Here is a 17,749-nt window from a genome sequence, read left to right on the forward strand (position 1 = left end):
ATTCATTGGAGATGACAAAACAACAGTAATGAATAGCTGGAACTGTGGACTACTGTACAGCAAGCCAGACATCTCTTTACAAACACTGCCTGTTGCAAAACCCCTCTTGTCTTAGCATGTTGGGAACTGTCCCACAGACACATTTTAGGGAAAAATCATTGAGTGATTGCCCAAACCAGGACTTTACTGTATGGCTAAACAAAAGCCTTCTTAGAGGAGAGAAAGCAAAGTGAATAATAAGAGAGCCAACATGCCAGAATATTATTCTCAAGTGAGGTCAGAAGGAGAAATAATTACACCAGCTGACTCTGTCTTGACAGATACTCATTCATTAAAGGAATACTGCACTCAAAATCTGCCTTTTGCTTGGAAGGTGCTTGATCCTTTGCTTTAGTTAGCTTGGATTTGATGGTAACTCACAATTACAGCAAAACAGATGTCAGAATGGATCAAAATGTTTTTGGTTTTTTTTTAAGTTAAAAAAGTTTTAAAAAAAGGAGAGTACCTAGCTATGGAGTGCAGAAACAGACATACTGAGTACATGAATCAGTGATTGAGAAGTGGGTTGGTGGATATTTGGACACTTTCTCTCTTTTTTTTTTGCTCTGACTCTTTATCATCACTGGAATCCATTGCAACTGTTATGAATGACAGAGCAAGACCTTCCAAGCATACAGACAAATAGTATTTGATACTCAAAAGATAAACTTTTGGTAGTTGTATTCGGCATTAACAAAACAGGTTGTCTGCATCAGAATGCAGTCAAATGTCTAAAATTTAAATCTGTTGCTCCTGTTTTAGAAACTCTGCATGACTGGACCATGAGAAACACTGAATCACTGAGCTGAAACCAGTGAATTCTTACACAGGGGGGGATCTGTGCGTATCTCTGCAGTGAGCCTGGCTGGTTGTGCTGTGTGGCACCGAGGGGAGTGGGTGTGATAAACTGCCAGGAGTCTCGCGGAAAACGCCGCTTCAAGTAGGTCAGCGCGACTCAGAGAGATAATCAAGGCCATTTTGACCCCTTCTGTGTGAGCTGTAAGTGGGTCAAATGCAGCAGTCAGCTGTTGCAACTCTATCACGCCAGGCGCTGCGAGGGACTCGTCATACTGTCAAACCCCATTCCGTTAGTTTAAGACGTGACGGGGCGCCTGCTTGCACCCACCAATGCAGGAGTCAACCCCTCTGTCTGACCCTCCTCCATCTCCTGGGGTGAAGTAATATGAAGTTCTTCTTTTTAGCAGCAGCAGCAGCAGCAACAGCAGCAGATCCACCTTCCCTCATGTCACTGAATACACCCCCTGCAAACACAACCCTGTTTAACTGTTGTCTCCTCCTTTTGACAGCTCACAGCTTCGCAGCTCCGTCCTATTCACAGTGGCATAGTCACAGCCCCCCCACCCACCTCCATGTCTAAGATGCCACCCGCATTTCAACCAGACTAACTCCAGCAATGTCCCTGCTCATTGCTCACTTTTCATGTCACAGAAAAAAAAGAGGGACTCATGTGTCTACAAACACTTTTGAGCACAAATCTGTAACAGCAGAACAACAAAGGCGAAACAGGGCAGCCTTAATCTCTGCACTACTGCTACTGCAGCTATTTTAAAGCTCTTTTCTCTGTGTCTCTCTTTCCCTCCCACCTTCCTGTCTTCTCCCTTACACCCCCCCCCCCCCCCCCCCGGTTTCCCTCGGTGTCTCAGGGCAGCAGCTTCTCTCCATTTTCCTCTCCTCTCTCTCTGCGTGTCCAGTGACTGACTGCACAATACACATCAATTATTCATGGCTGCTCTCTCTCCGTTTCGCAGGCAAAACCAATCACAGATGGAGTCATTGCTAATGGGCTCCTGCTGTACTTGCCACCGGCTTCTTTGCACTCAAGCAACAAATACCCCAGAGACAATGAGAGGGAAAACAGGGATAAGCTGTTAAAAAAAAAAAAAAAAAAAGAGGGAGAAAGAGAAAGAAACTTCACACAGCACCAACAGCCATGAGGAGGAGGACACACATTTGTGGTAGAAGAAGAAGAAAGGTAGGTATCGTCACAAATAATTTAGCAAAATTAGGAGCCGGCTTCAGCAGCAGTAAAGGGTTAAACACAGAGGTGGGGGTGGGGGTGGGGGGGTAGAGGGGGGAGACAGAGAGAGACAGAGAGAGGGGTGGGTGGGTGAGAGGACAGGCAGAGAGGGAGCGAGAGAGAGAACCAAATGCTTATCTCCTCACCTCGGATGTATGCAGCTGTTATTGATGTATCTTCTTTTTCTGTCTAGTGATCCATTGCTTGCTCTCCCAATACACACATCACACAGAAGCAGCCACAGCCACTTCGCCAGAAGGGAGAGAGGGAGAGAGGGAGGGGAGGGGAAGGAGGGGAGAGGAGGAGAGGAGAGGGAGGAAAAAAAAAATGCAGGCAGCTCACGTTTCAAACTTGCAAAGGGGGGTGGTGCCTAATGTGCTAGACAGCCTGTATCTTGGCCCGGGTCCAGAGCAACGAGTAAAAGAAGCCTCAATCAATTCATTTAAAGCAACATTTGTTATGTTATGCACTGCAAGTCCTGCAGGAGAGCGGTGACGGAAACGGTTCAGGTGGGTGCATTAAGCAGTGATTTCGGCCCCCAAACCTTGTCTTTGCATACAGTTGACTTAATCCATCAAACTAGTCATTGTAATTAAGGGGCATGGAGGATGAGGAGGAGAAGGGAGGGAGGGAAAGAGGGTGGGAGGAGGAGGAGGAGGCTGGGTATTGTGGCTTGATGCGCAGAGGGTTGGAATCAAGAGAGGGAGGGGCCAATTAGGCCACATTTGTCTATCAGCACACACGAGCTCTGAGTAAGCTTTTGGATAAATAATTACACACCCATAAAACATGTAAACTGTGGGTAGACATACCACCTGAGGCAGTCTGGAGCATCTATTGTCATTCTGCAAATAAAAATACTTGCACTCACCGGCAGTGAGTCAATTCAGGTGTCAAATTAGTGCAACTCATCTGTGGCTAAAATACAATTAGAAGCATTTAATTAGAGGCATAAAGGTACAATGTAAATTAATTTTAATGTACAAACATCCGCTTTTGTTGTGCGGTAAATTACACAGCCATATGGAGTGGCTGAAGATGCCACCAATCACCTCCTGCTGCCGCCACAGACATAATAACTGCTACAACTAAGGGAGGAAGGACAGGCAAGATGAGCAGCTCTTATCTCTGGTCTCTCCTGTCTGTATTTGCTCTCCTGGTATTTACTATCAGCTGAGTGCGTGGTGGGTGACTTACAGCCCTGCACCCCTACTGCAAGTTAACACATCAATCATGGCTGGGTGGAAGTCTTCAAATGCAGTGATCGCATGGTGTAAAATGGAGAAATTGTCTGAAGTGGACACAGTGTAGATTTATAGCTTCTGTGACAGAATCAGGTGCACATACCTCCACAAGACTTTAACTTTGTGAACTCTGGTGCGTAAAGTGGTGGATCCAGCTTTAGAAACTCATGGCGTGCAGCCAAGCTTTTTTCGAATCCATATAACTGCATTTTATATTCTAGCGAGGACCCAAAAGTCCAAAGATACCAAATATTTCCTCTGAATTTTGGAAAAAATGTTTGCAAAAAGACACACAATAGACATAGAATATTTACAATTGATGTTAAGGTAAATACATAGCAGCTCAAGTTTGAATAAGCTAACTTGTAGTTTCATTAAAAAGTTGCCATACAGTGAGAAAAAATTGTTCAATTTCAAGATGTTAAAGATAAAGCTTTTCTACAAAGATCATATCCAGAAAATACACTGAGGTTTGGTAGATAAAATCAAGCATGAATGAATCATGAATATGAACTAATTTGATTTAGAAAATGTACTTTTGAGCTGGAGATACAGGCGTCCAATGATTATAATGTGTGTTGTGTATTTAGCTCTATCAGAGATGATTTAAAGTTGCCAAGACTAAATACAGAGTTATAAGTTTATACAGTAGATGGAGTGAGGGAACAGTTGTTGGACTAAAATAATAGCAGACACCACTTGAGAAACCATGGCTCATCACTGTCTGAAATTATGCTTCCAATTCTGTCTTAAATCTGCATTTAAACCTGATTAACTAATGCCTGTTTATTTCTTAAATACAGTTTTCTTCAATTTAATCCAACTACAGCTGACAGTCATACAAGGTCTAGGGCCACCAACATTGTTTTTAGATTCTGTGTTATTCTCTATTTAGGAAAAGCCACAGCTAAACTATATGTTGAAGCACCAAGAGAGGAGACAAAACATTTTGGTGTGGAAAGCTCTGGGAAGAGAAATTATAGCCCTGCAGGCCTGTGTGTGTGTGTGTGTGTGTGTGTGTGTGGTGTGTGTGTGTGTATGTATCTGACCTCTGCATTGTGTACAGAATCTGAGACCTTTCCACAGCTCAGTGGCAACATGAATGACCTCTGCGTCTTAAGCAGCATTTCACTGGAGGGCTTGGTGGAAGCAGCTGTATGATCAGAACTTCAGGCTACAGTTTAGAGGAAATGTACATCATATTTGCACACCAGCGTGGTTAAGAATTCATCCACTTCACTACTACTAAATACAAAAGCTTTACTTGAAAATGTTTGTCTCATCCTTCACCTTATTTTTTCCTTCAACACAGGTAAGAATTTCTGCAATTTCCCTGCTCTAGAATCTCCACTGAAAAAAAAAAAAAAAATTCAATATCTTGAAATGAGCTTAATCACTAGCCCTGACATGATGCTCCTCTTTCTATTTAACTGAGGAAAGTTTTTTAACTGTTAAACTGCATTTGACTCAAACCTAATTTTTTCACATGGACTATGGATTTTGGAGATTATTCTTGGCAAGCCGATGATATCTGATGGATATTCTAGATATTTTTCACATTTCTATGGTATGTAGCAGGTGGTAACACTTCCTAATCTTTATCTACAACTGTGAACAAGCACAACATCCCTGCCTACGCAGGCTTATGCTTCTTCGTGCTTGAACTAGTTTGAGAACTCAGAAATCACCTTCTGAAATCTCATCATGAACCCCCCACTGTCAAAACAACTAAACATGGCGAAACAAAGCACAAAAACTCTGTTGCTTAAACATTTTGTACCACGCTGACACTGTTGACTACAGCCCACAATGTCTACGGATCAGACTTGAAAATGGTCCTGCATGTTATAAATTTGTGTAGAGACACCCAAGGCTGACAGAGCGAGAGCTGAAGCCCAACTAATTACGTGCTGAATAGCTGGTTTACCAGGCATTTGTTACATGAGAGAATGAATGCCTTGAAGAGCTGAAAAACTCAGACTAGAACCCCCCCCTCCCCTCCCCTTCTCCTCCTCTATAAGTTGGTGCCTCCTTTCACTCTTTAGAGCGGAGGAATTCCAAGAGCTTGCTGAAGCGCAAACAATTGGGAATGTGCCACTCTGACCCTCTTGGAGGAAAAATCGTGATTAAGCGTTTTGTCGATGCTCTCGAACTAGACCGAACCACTCCAGTGGTGCAGGAGGGGTGTGACACTGACGAAATAGGCCTAACAGGACCTTGTAATGTACCCTGTGATGGGAAGAGAGAAAAAGTGGGGAGGGCCTGATGAGTTTCATCACACTGAGCGATTCATCTCCCTGCTTTGATGTCGCCACAGCTCTGCGTGCGTGGCTCTGCCCCGCGGTAAGACAGTCCAAGTAATCACAGATTAATAGAGCAGGCTAATCTCATTCACAAAGAGGTCACTACTAGCAGACAGACGGCCCTCCCCCAGTTCTCCCTGAGCATTGTGGGCAGCTTGCAAAGAGGCAAAAGGACTACAACTGGCCAATCCCCCTGAGTACATCGACTATAGAGATCAGTAGTACAATTCACTAAATGACACCGTGTAGAGTTCTCCATTTCCAGTCTGCTAGACAGGCATTTAATACACAGTAACATCATTAATACACAGCAAACATGACCTAAACCTCTAAACTGCTCACTTTGCTGAATTTCAGATACATATCTTCTAACTGATAAAATCAATAGGAGGTAATAATGACATTTTCCTCAGGCAAGACGATATATATTACAGGCATCATTAGGATTGTGTTTTGCCCCTATAAACCTTTTCAATCAAAAAAAAAAAAATTAACAAACCAGTACCTTAAACTGTTGGAAGCATTTCAAAATGAATCAATTTGTCAAAGCTACAACCTGTTTCAGTTCTAAGTTGACTGTGAACATTGATTTCCTTCTGCTGGAATCAGCTCTGCTCTCCACTCAGCACAATTTCACCCCCCTCTTCCAATTTTCTCCCATGTTCGGAGAAGAGAGGAATTTCGATGACATAACAGAAATGTAATAGCTCCACCACGCCGTGTGTCAGAGCTAAGACAAGTTAGGTCTGGTTAAAATGGGACACCAAATCTGATTTACTTATTAGAGCTCACCCATTGACCTGATGTCTCTCAGTGGCCGAGAGCCTCACTTGCAACCATCAGAGATCTCCCTACGTCAAACTGAGGTTTTCAGAGCAGATTACAAGATGCATGATGTGGCTGAGTGGGTCAGTGGTTATGAGAACAAGAGCTGGCTTCTTATGCTCCCTGGACATTTTTTTTTCTGCTTTGAAAACTCCCAGACTTTGGCTCACACGAGCCCCTTTGTTAGCAGAGATAAGGAACAAAAATAAGGTGGAACACTTTCTTTCTGTCTTTATCCAGAACAATAAAAAGCTTGTTATGCAACAAATGGTAGGCTATAATACTGTATCATGACAAAGCTGACTCGCAGCTCTCAGGTTGAAGCACATTCAGGAAAACTATGAGATTTGGCTAAATAAATTATCATTAAAATAACATCATGCAGAGTTATGCATTGCATAACTCTGCATGCTATGCAATTAAACATGAAATTCACGGCATCCCATGTCCTCTCTGCAAAGACCTAATCTAGCTTCTCAGAGTTGTTTTCATCTGTCTCAGGCTTTCAACAGTCTCCTAAGCGAGCGGCAGACACTGACTCGTCTGTCTCTGCATTGGGATGGCCGACCTGCTGCCGCCATGCCGGCCCCACCATGTGATCCGCTCCCTATTCCTGTCGCTCGGCAACAGGCCCCGCTGGACGTCAGGGAGCGGGTCCTGCCCCTGGGGCCCTGTGGGAGTGTCATTTAAGAGCCATCTCCCGCGGATGCCAGAGAGGGCTTTCTCTCCGCCTTAACCACCTCCTCGACCAGGGCCTCAACTCAAAAGAGCCACTAAGAGCTTTGCAGGGAGAATGCCTCCGCGTTGACTCTTTACAGGCCTCAAAATATTCATGCATATACAGGTACATAATTGTCCATGAAATGCACTTTGGGATGCTGCCTAGGCTCAAGTACATGCTGCTTTCCAGATGACTACTGTTGCAGGAAATTATTCAGACGGAGAATCAATTGGCAATCTTATCTAAGCCCGTAAAGTAGGGCCTGAGATTTGATTTAGCATTAAGTAGAATTAGAACATTTGGCGGTGTAAGTTAATTGCAGGCAGAGAATGATTCCCCTCCCCTGTGGCTGACACAAGAGTGACATCGCATGATTTGAAGCCTCATATAACCGCATATAAAACAGTCAACTCCATAAATCAGAAAAGTCAGACACAAGCAAAAATTCAAACAATATGTGGCTCTGACTTTCACGTCCTAGCCGATTTAGGACGGCTCAGTGGAGAGGCCGTGCGCACAGAAGCAATTGCACAACCCTCGTTTTCCCTCTAACCCAAGACAGGTGGAAGCCACAAATCAAAAACTGTAAAGGAGCACAAAATATTCCTGTTATCTTTTGAGCCGCTGACAGCCTATACGTCTTCATTCCCGTCGTGCTTCAGCATGCTTTTTCACCAGCTTGATAACAACATTTAGCAGTCTACATCTGTCCCAATAATCTGTCACTGCACCAAGATGACGGAGATGTATGAAAACAGGAACTCATCATCACTGATACAGTAGTTGTTTTTTTTTTTTTTTTGGCATGTGTGATAAATGGAATATTATGCTGCGTATGCTTTGTCTAAAACGCTGGAGAAGAAAACAAACACAGACAAACACATTCTCCATTTTGTGAACAAATTTGGAGGTGAGATGTGACATGAAGAAGTGAGGGTTTATGCAGACATTAGAGGGTAATGCTTAATGTTCAATGAGGTTGAAAAGGGAAAAGGTATTTTGCATTACTATGTTTGTTGAAAGCCAAGATAAAATAGAAATGGTTGGACTGTTTATCATTCTGAGAGCAATAAAATAATTGAAAAGCATCATTTGTCTCTTTTGATCTTTGCAAGAAATATATAAATAATAATAAAAATAAATAAATAGTCAAGTTAAAACATAAGACATGAATTCAAATATACCAGTGACCATTTGGTATACTTGAAAAGCTGTCCAAGACAGTTGGGTGTAGTTTTCTGGAGTATCATGATCTTGTACAGTCTAGTAGCAATGGGTGGGTTATCGTAAAAAGCTGCCAAAAATGCAGACAGGAACTTTGGGTCCGGACAGGCCAGCATGGCCAGATGGCCTGAGACGGCGGTTGAGAAAACTCAGGTCTTACCTGCTGATTTTGGAGTGAACTTGTCCCTGTTGGCAGCGCACACGGCCAGGAGCCGATAGCCCAGGTCCAAGTCGAAGCCCTGCTGCGCTGCTACGCGGCTGACCACCTGAACATAATGACAGCATGAAGCACTCAGTGAGGACAGTGTCAGATTCTATTGTCGTCTGAAGATTATTCCTACTGAGGAAATCTCTAATGACAGATAGAGTCTTTGTAAATAGAGCATTTTTAAGACAGATATGTTATTTCTTGTAACGTAAGCGCATGTCTGACACATGAACAGGTCAATAATAAAGACAGGAGGTCAATTAATTCATTGTTGACATTACTGTAGGAAACTAATATATGTCCAACTGAAGAGTTAATTGCATTGCAAACTAATGAAAAACCCATTTTTGGAAGGTTTTTATTAACTCAGTTGTTATCTTTCATCTCTTAATTCCTAGAGAGAATGAGGCCACAAAGATGCCAATTCCATTAACAGCTAAATAACGTCAGTGACAACTAGAAAGTGCTACCTAGTCCAAGTCTGCAGAATGCTTTAAATGTGTTATTTTTTTCCTAAAGCAAAAGATTCTGAGAAATTAAAAGACAAAAAATGCATTAATCTCCAGCAGGGTGGACTATTGCAACACTCTCAAAAAGCCTGCTGGACAGCTTCAGCTCATTCTTTGGCCATGTTAAGCACTTTGCCTCTGCCTCTGTGCTGTATGAAGTTATCTTCCCTTGCCTTCAAATACAGAAAATACAGATTTTATTCATTCAAGTGCATATTCAGAAAACAGTATGCCTAATTTAGCAATTTAGCAAAGTCCCAGATCTGCAGCAAAACCTTATAAGTTCTGAAATGGGTGTTAAACTCTAATCTTTAAAGATACAAAATTGCATCTATAAGTTATTTAACATAATATACTGAATATAGATGCAGTTTGGTAGTTGAACTCAACAGAGAATTGAACATTTTCCCAGACTGTGACTGTTACGTAAGAGTGAAGTTTGGCAGCACCAAAGATCCATTTGAACTTAAAGGATAAAGTCACAACAAGTTTATCAGTTCCATATGAGTCGGTGGACAGCAAGATGAGAAGAAAATGTGGCCTCCAGTGCAGCGATGCCTACTGAGAGGAAACATTAAGAGAAACATCCACATGCCATAGGAGGTAGTGTAAATCACCCTTTGTGGCACACGTTGCTTTGATTTACCATCACCATTATCAGCTCAAAGAGACCCGCTCAAATCATTTAGAGCTTCAGGACATACTAAGGCCTGTGTGGACCAACGGGCCTCACTAGAGACAGATTCCTCTGCCTGCCTGGCTTTTCATAGCTGCGATCCTGCTGTCACTCTCAGAAGTTCAAGACTAGCCCTGAGGTAGTACAGCTGAACACTGCTCTCTGCACCATATCATTATCTTCTGTAAGTATAGTCTTGACGTGACACCAAAACAGAGTATGTATATCTGGCCTTTATTTATAGGAATCCCCATTAAGAAGAAGATATATGAGTATAGGCTGCCTAATTAGAATCTAAACTTGTGAGGGACATTTTGCTAAATGGTAATTCTAGCGTAAGAAGTTACAACTAGTAGTTCTAATTTCAGGACTTAAATTGTACACAGCCAGTGGAGTTGTGGTGGATTGCAGACCATGAGGCAAACATGTGCTTTTAACATTCAACAACTTATTTATTTGACAAATCCAATCATCTGAATGTGCACGTCAGAGCTTTAAAGCTCCGCAGTAAATTGTTTCTAAAAGGTTAATTTTCAGTAGGCTGCAAAAAATCAGCATTGCTTGCAGCCACCATGGTCAGAATTTTTTTTTTTTTTTTTTTACAGTTTTATTTTCTAGTTTCATTTGTTGAAACTAGCATAAAAACCACTATGAAACACTGTCTAGATCCTAATACTAGTAACAAGTCTATAGCCATGCTAATGACTTTGTGAGGTTGCACAGCAATGCTTTGAGCTAAGCATAAAGTTAGCATGCTAATATGCTCACAATGACACGCAAATGTAGACTCAAAGTACCTTGTTTTCTCTCTTGGCATGTTCATGAGACAACCATGCTAACCACCTCAGACTTCAATTAGTTACTTCTCAGCTGCAGCTAAAAAAATAGATTGAAGATCTAATAAAGAAAAATCAAGACAAGTGACCTTGAAATAAGTGTAATAATTTAATGCAAAAATGGTGCTTGAAATGTTTTTAAATTGCATTGGATTTAATTATTCTGAATTGAATTAGAGCTTTACTGTTGTGCCCTTTTTTACACTTTATACTACATCGCCCAAAGGACAGTTCAGTCTCCTGGTGAAAAGTATAATGAAGCAGTCCTGTTAGCTCCACATTGAGATTCATTTATATATTTTTATGTTCCATTGTTTATATCACATCTTTTAAAATGAGTTTTATGGTCACATGTGTTTCATAGTGGCCTGACTTTTAGTCTATTTTAAAAAAAAGTTATTTTTGCTTACCTCATTGGCAGACTGTTTAATTTCTTTTGATGACAAAATCTTAAGTTGTTTGTAGAAGAAGATTTTTTTGCTGTGTAGCCACCTGTCTGATATCACCAAATGCCAGTGCTGAGGCAGCACTGAGATACAAACATGCAGGCAACGGGGTGAAGTGTTTACCATTACAATCTGAGATGGAGTAATTTCACAACCACATCAGATTCTCTATGCTCTCTCCCAGTGTGGTTCACCGTAAGGTCTATACAACCCATAAACTAAAAGGAAAAACCTTGAGATTTTCACGGCAGGAAACAAATTGAATTGCCGAAATGGAGGAAAAGTCACCTGCTGCTGCACATTAAAGCAGTAACACAAACAATCACTTGAATGGAGGGGATGTGTCACTGCTGTTTCACTGAGGTGCTCAAGTACAAATCTCTTGGGTTCCTCTGCCTGCTGTAGCCACGCTCTCTCGGCGGGGTTACAAATCGCACCCAACAGGAGCTATATGTATCACTTATCTACTGCTGGAGGCAATATGGAGATGAGCATATTAACGCACAGTATGGCCCAAGGTGACAGGTGAGTGACACATTCGCAGTCCATCCATTGTTCTGCTGACTGTCTGCTCTATCTCTTGGCCCAAAATTAGTAGAGAATGGAGAATAATTCCTCCATTGAGTACCTCTCCTGTCTGCACTGACACAGAATAAGTCTGAATAGATTTTTATTTGAGGAATACACCATTAAAAATCTATCAAATAACCCCTGTAGGTTTGAAAAGTGGCTCAGCAGAGTAGTTTATAGTTGGCTCCTATAGTCAGCTTGGATTCAAAGCAGTTACAATGGATTAAAGAAATACCCAAACAAATAAAGCAAGCACTATTATCCACTTCAATCTGCTAATCCATACACCTAGGATGTTCTAAACATTGTTCACCAAAATATGGCTATATAAACAACAGTTTGTTGTTTTATTTATTATGTTGTTTAATAGCTAACATCGCATTGGAAGTGTGTTGTGTAAACTGTGTATTTAGGCACAGTCTGGTTGATAAACCAACACATTGCTGACCCAATACCTCAAATACTATATTGTCAAAAATATACCAAAAAAAAAAAAAAAAAAAAAATGTGGCCGAAAGGACAACTTCATCCACAGCTAGCCACATTTAATAATTGATCAAGCATAACAAACATAAACGGCTACCCATGCTAGCAACAAGCAGAAGCTAAGCACTGATTGATTTTTTGGGTCAAAAAGGATTGACACTGACTGGACTTACTGAATCAGGAATGGTTTGTATGGACATTTTGATAGTGTTTCAACTCCAAACTGACAGTCGTTGTCCTCAGAGAAAGAGCAAACTGCCTACAAACTTTTCAAGGCCACCTTTCAACCCTACAGGGGGTTAGCATTTGACAGGCAAAAGAGATTTCTGGCAGGGTATCCCTTTGAATACATATAGAACTTGAGAGTGTGAAGGATTTACATATTTACCTCTTGATAGTTTGGTGCAGTGATGTAGACAAAAAGCTTTTGCCCTCTACTTCTGATTAAATCTAGTCAAAATATGCAAACTGTCTTGCAAATTACTAATTACTGATGCATGTTTCCATTATGAACAAAATCTTTTCTTTGTTTACAGTATACATCTCAAAACAGTCAAGCCTTTTTGCCATGGGATACTAATTATTCAATTAATCAAAAGGCCTCCAGACACTTAAGTCAGGGAATTAAGGGCTTTGAAACTGTATTTTCCTATAAGCACTGATTGCTTTGTGGTTTGAGGACGTTATTGCACTCGTCCTTTTTGTGTTCCAGAGTGCCGATTTCATGAGCCGCAGCACAAACTGTAAGTGAAGTCACTAAAAGGTGACTAAATCTCAGTAGTTTCTACTGGCTGAAATGCCTTTTATTTTCCACTGACCTTAGTGAAGCTCATGCAGCTAAACATTACTTCTGTTGTATCCCTGAGGGAGTTATGGAAAGAGCCAACGCAGCAGTTGCTTTTAGCGGCCTTCTCCCTGTCCTTGAACCTGTAGGTATGAGACTGCAGAGTATGGGGGTCATGACTGGCAACTTACCGTTAGGCATCCCATCAGGCTTTGCTCAAAGGGACGCTGGAAGGCTCGGGGGTCGCCACACCAGTCCAGCAGCTCAGTCGCTGCTGTTTGGAAATTTGCTGGATTTTGTAAGTGCTGGAGGGGGGACAAAAAGGCGGAAAGATTAGGAATATGAGACCAGAAACATTCAAAGGTCACAAGGAAACAGAATAGAGATATTCTGAGATATATATTTGTTACACATCTATTTATTTATTTGTGGAAAAGGGATTTGCATTAAAAAGATTATTATACTTATGTACAAACATTTACTTGTACTTGTAAATGTATTTCTGTATAATCAAATACAAGAAAATAATAAACCTGTTAAATAAAACTGATCTACAACAGGAGAACAGCCTGCTTGACAGATGACAGTTTTGACATGGCGATTTAGTCATTACAGGGATTAAACACTAACTATTACTGCGTGAACTACTAATACATTTGCTATGGTCCTACAATAAAATGTTCCAAACCTGCTTCAGTTCTGAATATTAGACTTCTATATCTACACTGAAAGGGTGTAAAGCCAAAAGGATAAGGAGGATAAGGCTGGATGACCTGCTTAGCTTTGCTGCCTCCCTAGATACAGATGAAAAATAACCGATGGAAAACAGACGATGGATAGTGATAGAGAAAATTACTTGTCACAAACATGAGGGCCACACCAATAACATGATGAATAATTAAAGGCACTCAGAGTGCCTTAAAAGGAAAAATCATTTTTATGACCACATTTCCCAAATTTTGCTTATCACACTTTAGATTACTTATACTGCAGGTTTTAAGTATTAATGCTCTGGACTGAAGGGGTATGTCCCCATTAGGCTCATGCCTCTACCTCACTCTCCCCAGGTTTGTGTAGCGCTGCCTCGCCACTGAGTGCAATAAATCTCCTTGTGTGGCTGCATGAATAGCCCAGGAAGCCCTTATTTCACCAGCCGGCCCTGAGCTGTGCTGTGACTTTATCTGACAACAGGCTCCTTGACCTACAGGCACCCCTTTATGGCATTCATTCCCCAACTGGAGCCAGCAGCCCACTCACTAACCCTGCTGTCTGTCTTGCTGTAGAGCAGTAAGGGAAACTGAAAAATGGACCTCTCTGGTTCACCACATTGGACTCACTGGTGGTCATTTCTTCTCTAAAAGCTTTCAAACCTCAATATGAATCATTTTATAAACAGAGGAGCAGACGCGCCACCTCCACTCTGCAGTAATCTGTTGCCTTTGGAGAGATTATGCACACAAGCCTTTGTAGTGCACTTGTACAAACCAGGAACAAATGGACTCCCACTCCATGGCATCAAAGGTAAATAGAGAGGTTTGTCAGCTTAAAGTGAATGGCTGCCTGCTTAACACATCTGTGTGCTTTGATTTCACTGTGAGGGAGAAAAGGAGAAGAGGAAGTGACAGCGGTACAGTCACTGCCTTGCGGTGCTTTTTTCTTGTTTGCTCTTTAGGGGGCAGCAGAGGTCAGGATTTGGTGAGGCAGCTTTCATATCAATTTACAAAGCCAACGTTTGACAAGGGCCGGATGAAACCAGTCTTGTTTATTTTATGCTCTGTCCGAGACCGTTCCCCTCTTGCCCGACACATCTTTGTTCGGGGAGACTAGACTGGGATGAGACGTGGTGGGGTTGCTGAGCATGTAAATTCTACGGGTGGATAAAGTCTCCTGGAGAAACACATCCTCATCCACAGATGCTAAATTTAGATGAGTCTGGAAGCTAGACAACGCACGCAATCAGCGCACCAAGGATGGAAAGGGGGAGGAAGAGGGGAAGGAGAGAGAATATATAGAGGGGTGAAAACACACACACACACACACATCACCACCACTACCACCACTTGGGCTTGAAGTGATTACTGTTCTTTGCACTCAGAACAATTGGTCCCACCAGTGTGGCTGTCACACGGAGAGCTTGGCACTGCCATGCCACAGATGTTCCCCCTTCTCTGGCCAAAACCCACCAATCAAACCTAAACTAGTGGCCAAGAGACCCCTCACTCTCCCCCTCCCCCAACCCCATCCCCTGGGTGAGAATGATCCTCCAACATTTACACTCCAGTTAAAGCTCGGCCCAGTTCGAGGGACACAAAGACGGACGGGACTTGCAGCGCCCTGAGAATACAGCTTTCTTCAGATACAATCGTCCTCTGTAGTCATGTCTGGAAACGACTTGATCTGCACATCTGCAGCTAAACCGAATGTGACAGCGCACGCGATCTGGCAAAGACTCCTTTTCCTTTCAGATTCACAGCTTTTGGTTTTTGCTGCTGTTGTTGTTCTACATTCACTGACGCCCCAGAGCAGTGAAAACATATTAATGGAGACAATTAACCCTGGAAAGAACACAGTGACAGACAAAAACGGCTCCATGGCCAGTGCAGCAGCAGCAGCAGCAGAAGCAAAGAGAAGCTCGTCTTCCAGTTTATCTTGAAATATTGACACTTACAGTTAGAGGAAGTGCTCCTGCAGCGAAAGGAGAGTTCATAGTTTCCGCCAACCCCCTGTACGCATCACTGAGTGGAGAGTCTGACAGAAAACTGGCTTCCCCACGGTGAGAGGAAAAATACTGTCTGTGAAATAGATACCAGCAGTATCACGAAACTCATCTTCCCCAAAGTGTTCACAACGGCTGCAATCCTGGGACGCGAGAGGAAAACAAACTGCCACTGAGAAACTATGTGTTGGGGGTGAAATCAGATAACTGTTTTTATGTATCACTTTTTAAACATCTTCGTCTGTTTGGAGGTTAAACAAGGGAACATATTTATATTGCTGTCGCACTTTTTAAAAGTTACAGATATGTTCCCTTGAGGTATTAAGCACCAGCTGCGCACAGCATAAGGAAACAAACACAATCAGTATTGTTTACCTTTTCCAAATACTGGGGTAAAAAGTACTAGGGCTTCAACTAATATTTTTTATGAATCAATTAAGCTTTTGAATCTCCAAAAATAGTGAAAATTGTCCATCACAAGTTCCCATAGCCTAAGGTCAAATTTTTTATTTTGTCCGACTAACAGTCCAAAACCTAACGATACTGAATTTACAGTGCATTTTGGAGGCTTTTGTTTAGCATTTTTGCTCAGAATTGTTGTTGAGTAAATTTCAGCCTGTTGATTATCGATTAATCCACCAATCGTTTGAGCACCAAATATCAAAATTCATTATATGAGCTGAGATTAAAACAAATATTAAATCATGCAAGAGTTAGCAGTCAGACTTGCCATGAACCCCTACCTAGTTACCTACTTTTTAAAACATTTATGTCAAATAATTCAGAAGTAAACAAGATGCGTGATGGAGTTTTTACAAATTTTGTGTGAAAATTAGTGTACTGGGGTGAAAAATGGCTGCAGTGGCCATAGTTTGTTAGTTAGTTTGGTAAAGTTATTGTTTAAAAATTACATTACGGCAATTTCACAACAAGATGGTAATTCAAAAATTACCACCGTAATGATTTCTGATTTAACTTTCAACCCGTGATTCAATCAGGTCGACGGATTCCAATTTCCTCCACTTTATCATCGCGCTCAGCAGTAATTTATCATTTAAGCAACAAAATCAATTTGTTCCCCTGTCCGCTGCACTGGCTGGGAGTATTCAGACAGACATGTCACATCTCCCAGAAAACAACAACACAATGGAGGAGCCTTCATTTATATTCCTGCTCCCCGTCCATACTGCCTTTGAGATGCCAAATTTCAGCATGTGCACACTTTCAATTAAAGCAAACAGCTGGATTGGTTTACAATATTTTCTTAATTATTTTAATGGCTTGGATATTGGACAATGGGGAGCAGGGGGAGAAGATAGTGAGTTAATTGTTCTGATCTCCCCTGATGATCATCTTTGTGTGCAGGGAGGAGAATAGACGGCCGGCTGAATGGGCTCACTGCTAGTCTAATTGGCAGGACATAAATGGTATTTATTATGCGGGTCTTCCAAACCCTGATTGTCTGCGGCACAAAGCTGCCTCTATTAGCAGGGTGCTGGCTCTTCCTGGTTGGTTTGAAATGACCCGACGCTTAACCATTTATTAGATGGACTGGAGGCCTCCTTGTATGCCATGGATCTCTCTAATTGGCATGTTTACCCATGTGCTGCACCCCCGGCCGCTAACATTGGAACGTGTTTGTTTAAATTTTTGCCTTGCAGGGTTAATACATTTAACCCCATGACATTTGAATTGCTTAAACTTTTTTCTTTTCCTGTTCTGTGAACTTGCTTTAATATAACCCATCAGCTATTAGCAATGCAGTGGATTCATAGAATCCAATTTCATCTACCATATCACTAAAGAAGGAGTGGATATTGAATATTTAATCTCCTGCTGTGAAGAAGGTAACCAGAGTGAAGAAGAGAAGACAGGGAGTGTTTACCTCTCTCTGCCTTATTACTTAAGAACATCAAAGTCTGTCTCCACACACAGAGGCTTCCCTCTGTTTGCTCCCTAAACACTCGCCCTGTCTCTATCTGCCTCACCTTGTCTCATTCTCAGTAATAGCTGGGAACTCCCTGCTGAGGGTAAAACAATTTGCCACGTCCACACTTGCGTCTAAGCACAAGGCCCCATACGCTTTCCCAGAGGTCTTCTGATGTACTTTTCAGGAGGTGGACC

The 17,749-nt window shown here is 41.9% G+C and overlaps 1 protein-coding gene and 1 long non-coding RNA gene across 2 annotated transcripts in view; one reads left to right on the plus strand and one right to left on the minus strand.

Moving 5' to 3' along the window:
- The window catches only part of LOC108899030 (zinc finger MIZ domain-containing protein 1), a 109,611-nt gene that overhangs the window by 21,406 nt on the left and 70,456 nt on the right, over positions 1 to 17,749 (minus strand). The window contains exons 4-5 of the mRNA XM_018699251.2: positions 13,101 to 13,214; positions 8,555 to 8,660 (exon numbers count right to left, since the gene is read on the minus strand). Coding sequence (XP_018554767.2) covers positions 8,555 to 8,660; positions 13,101 to 13,214 — 220 coding nt within the window. The remainder of the gene's footprint in view (positions 1 to 8,554; positions 8,661 to 13,100; positions 13,215 to 17,749) is intronic.
- Positions 1,713 to 8,258, plus strand: LOC127139175 (uncharacterized). The gene is made up of 2 exons (XR_007809172.1): positions 1,713 to 2,032; positions 6,951 to 8,258. It is a non-coding gene; the product is annotated as an uncharacterized LOC127139175 (long non-coding RNA).

This window comes from Lates calcarifer, linkage group LG23 (assembly GCF_001640805.2).
Source record: "Lates calcarifer isolate ASB-BC8 linkage group LG23, TLL_Latcal_v3, whole genome shotgun sequence".
NCBI classification, from domain to species: Eukaryota; Metazoa; Chordata; class Actinopteri; family Centropomidae; genus Lates; species Lates calcarifer.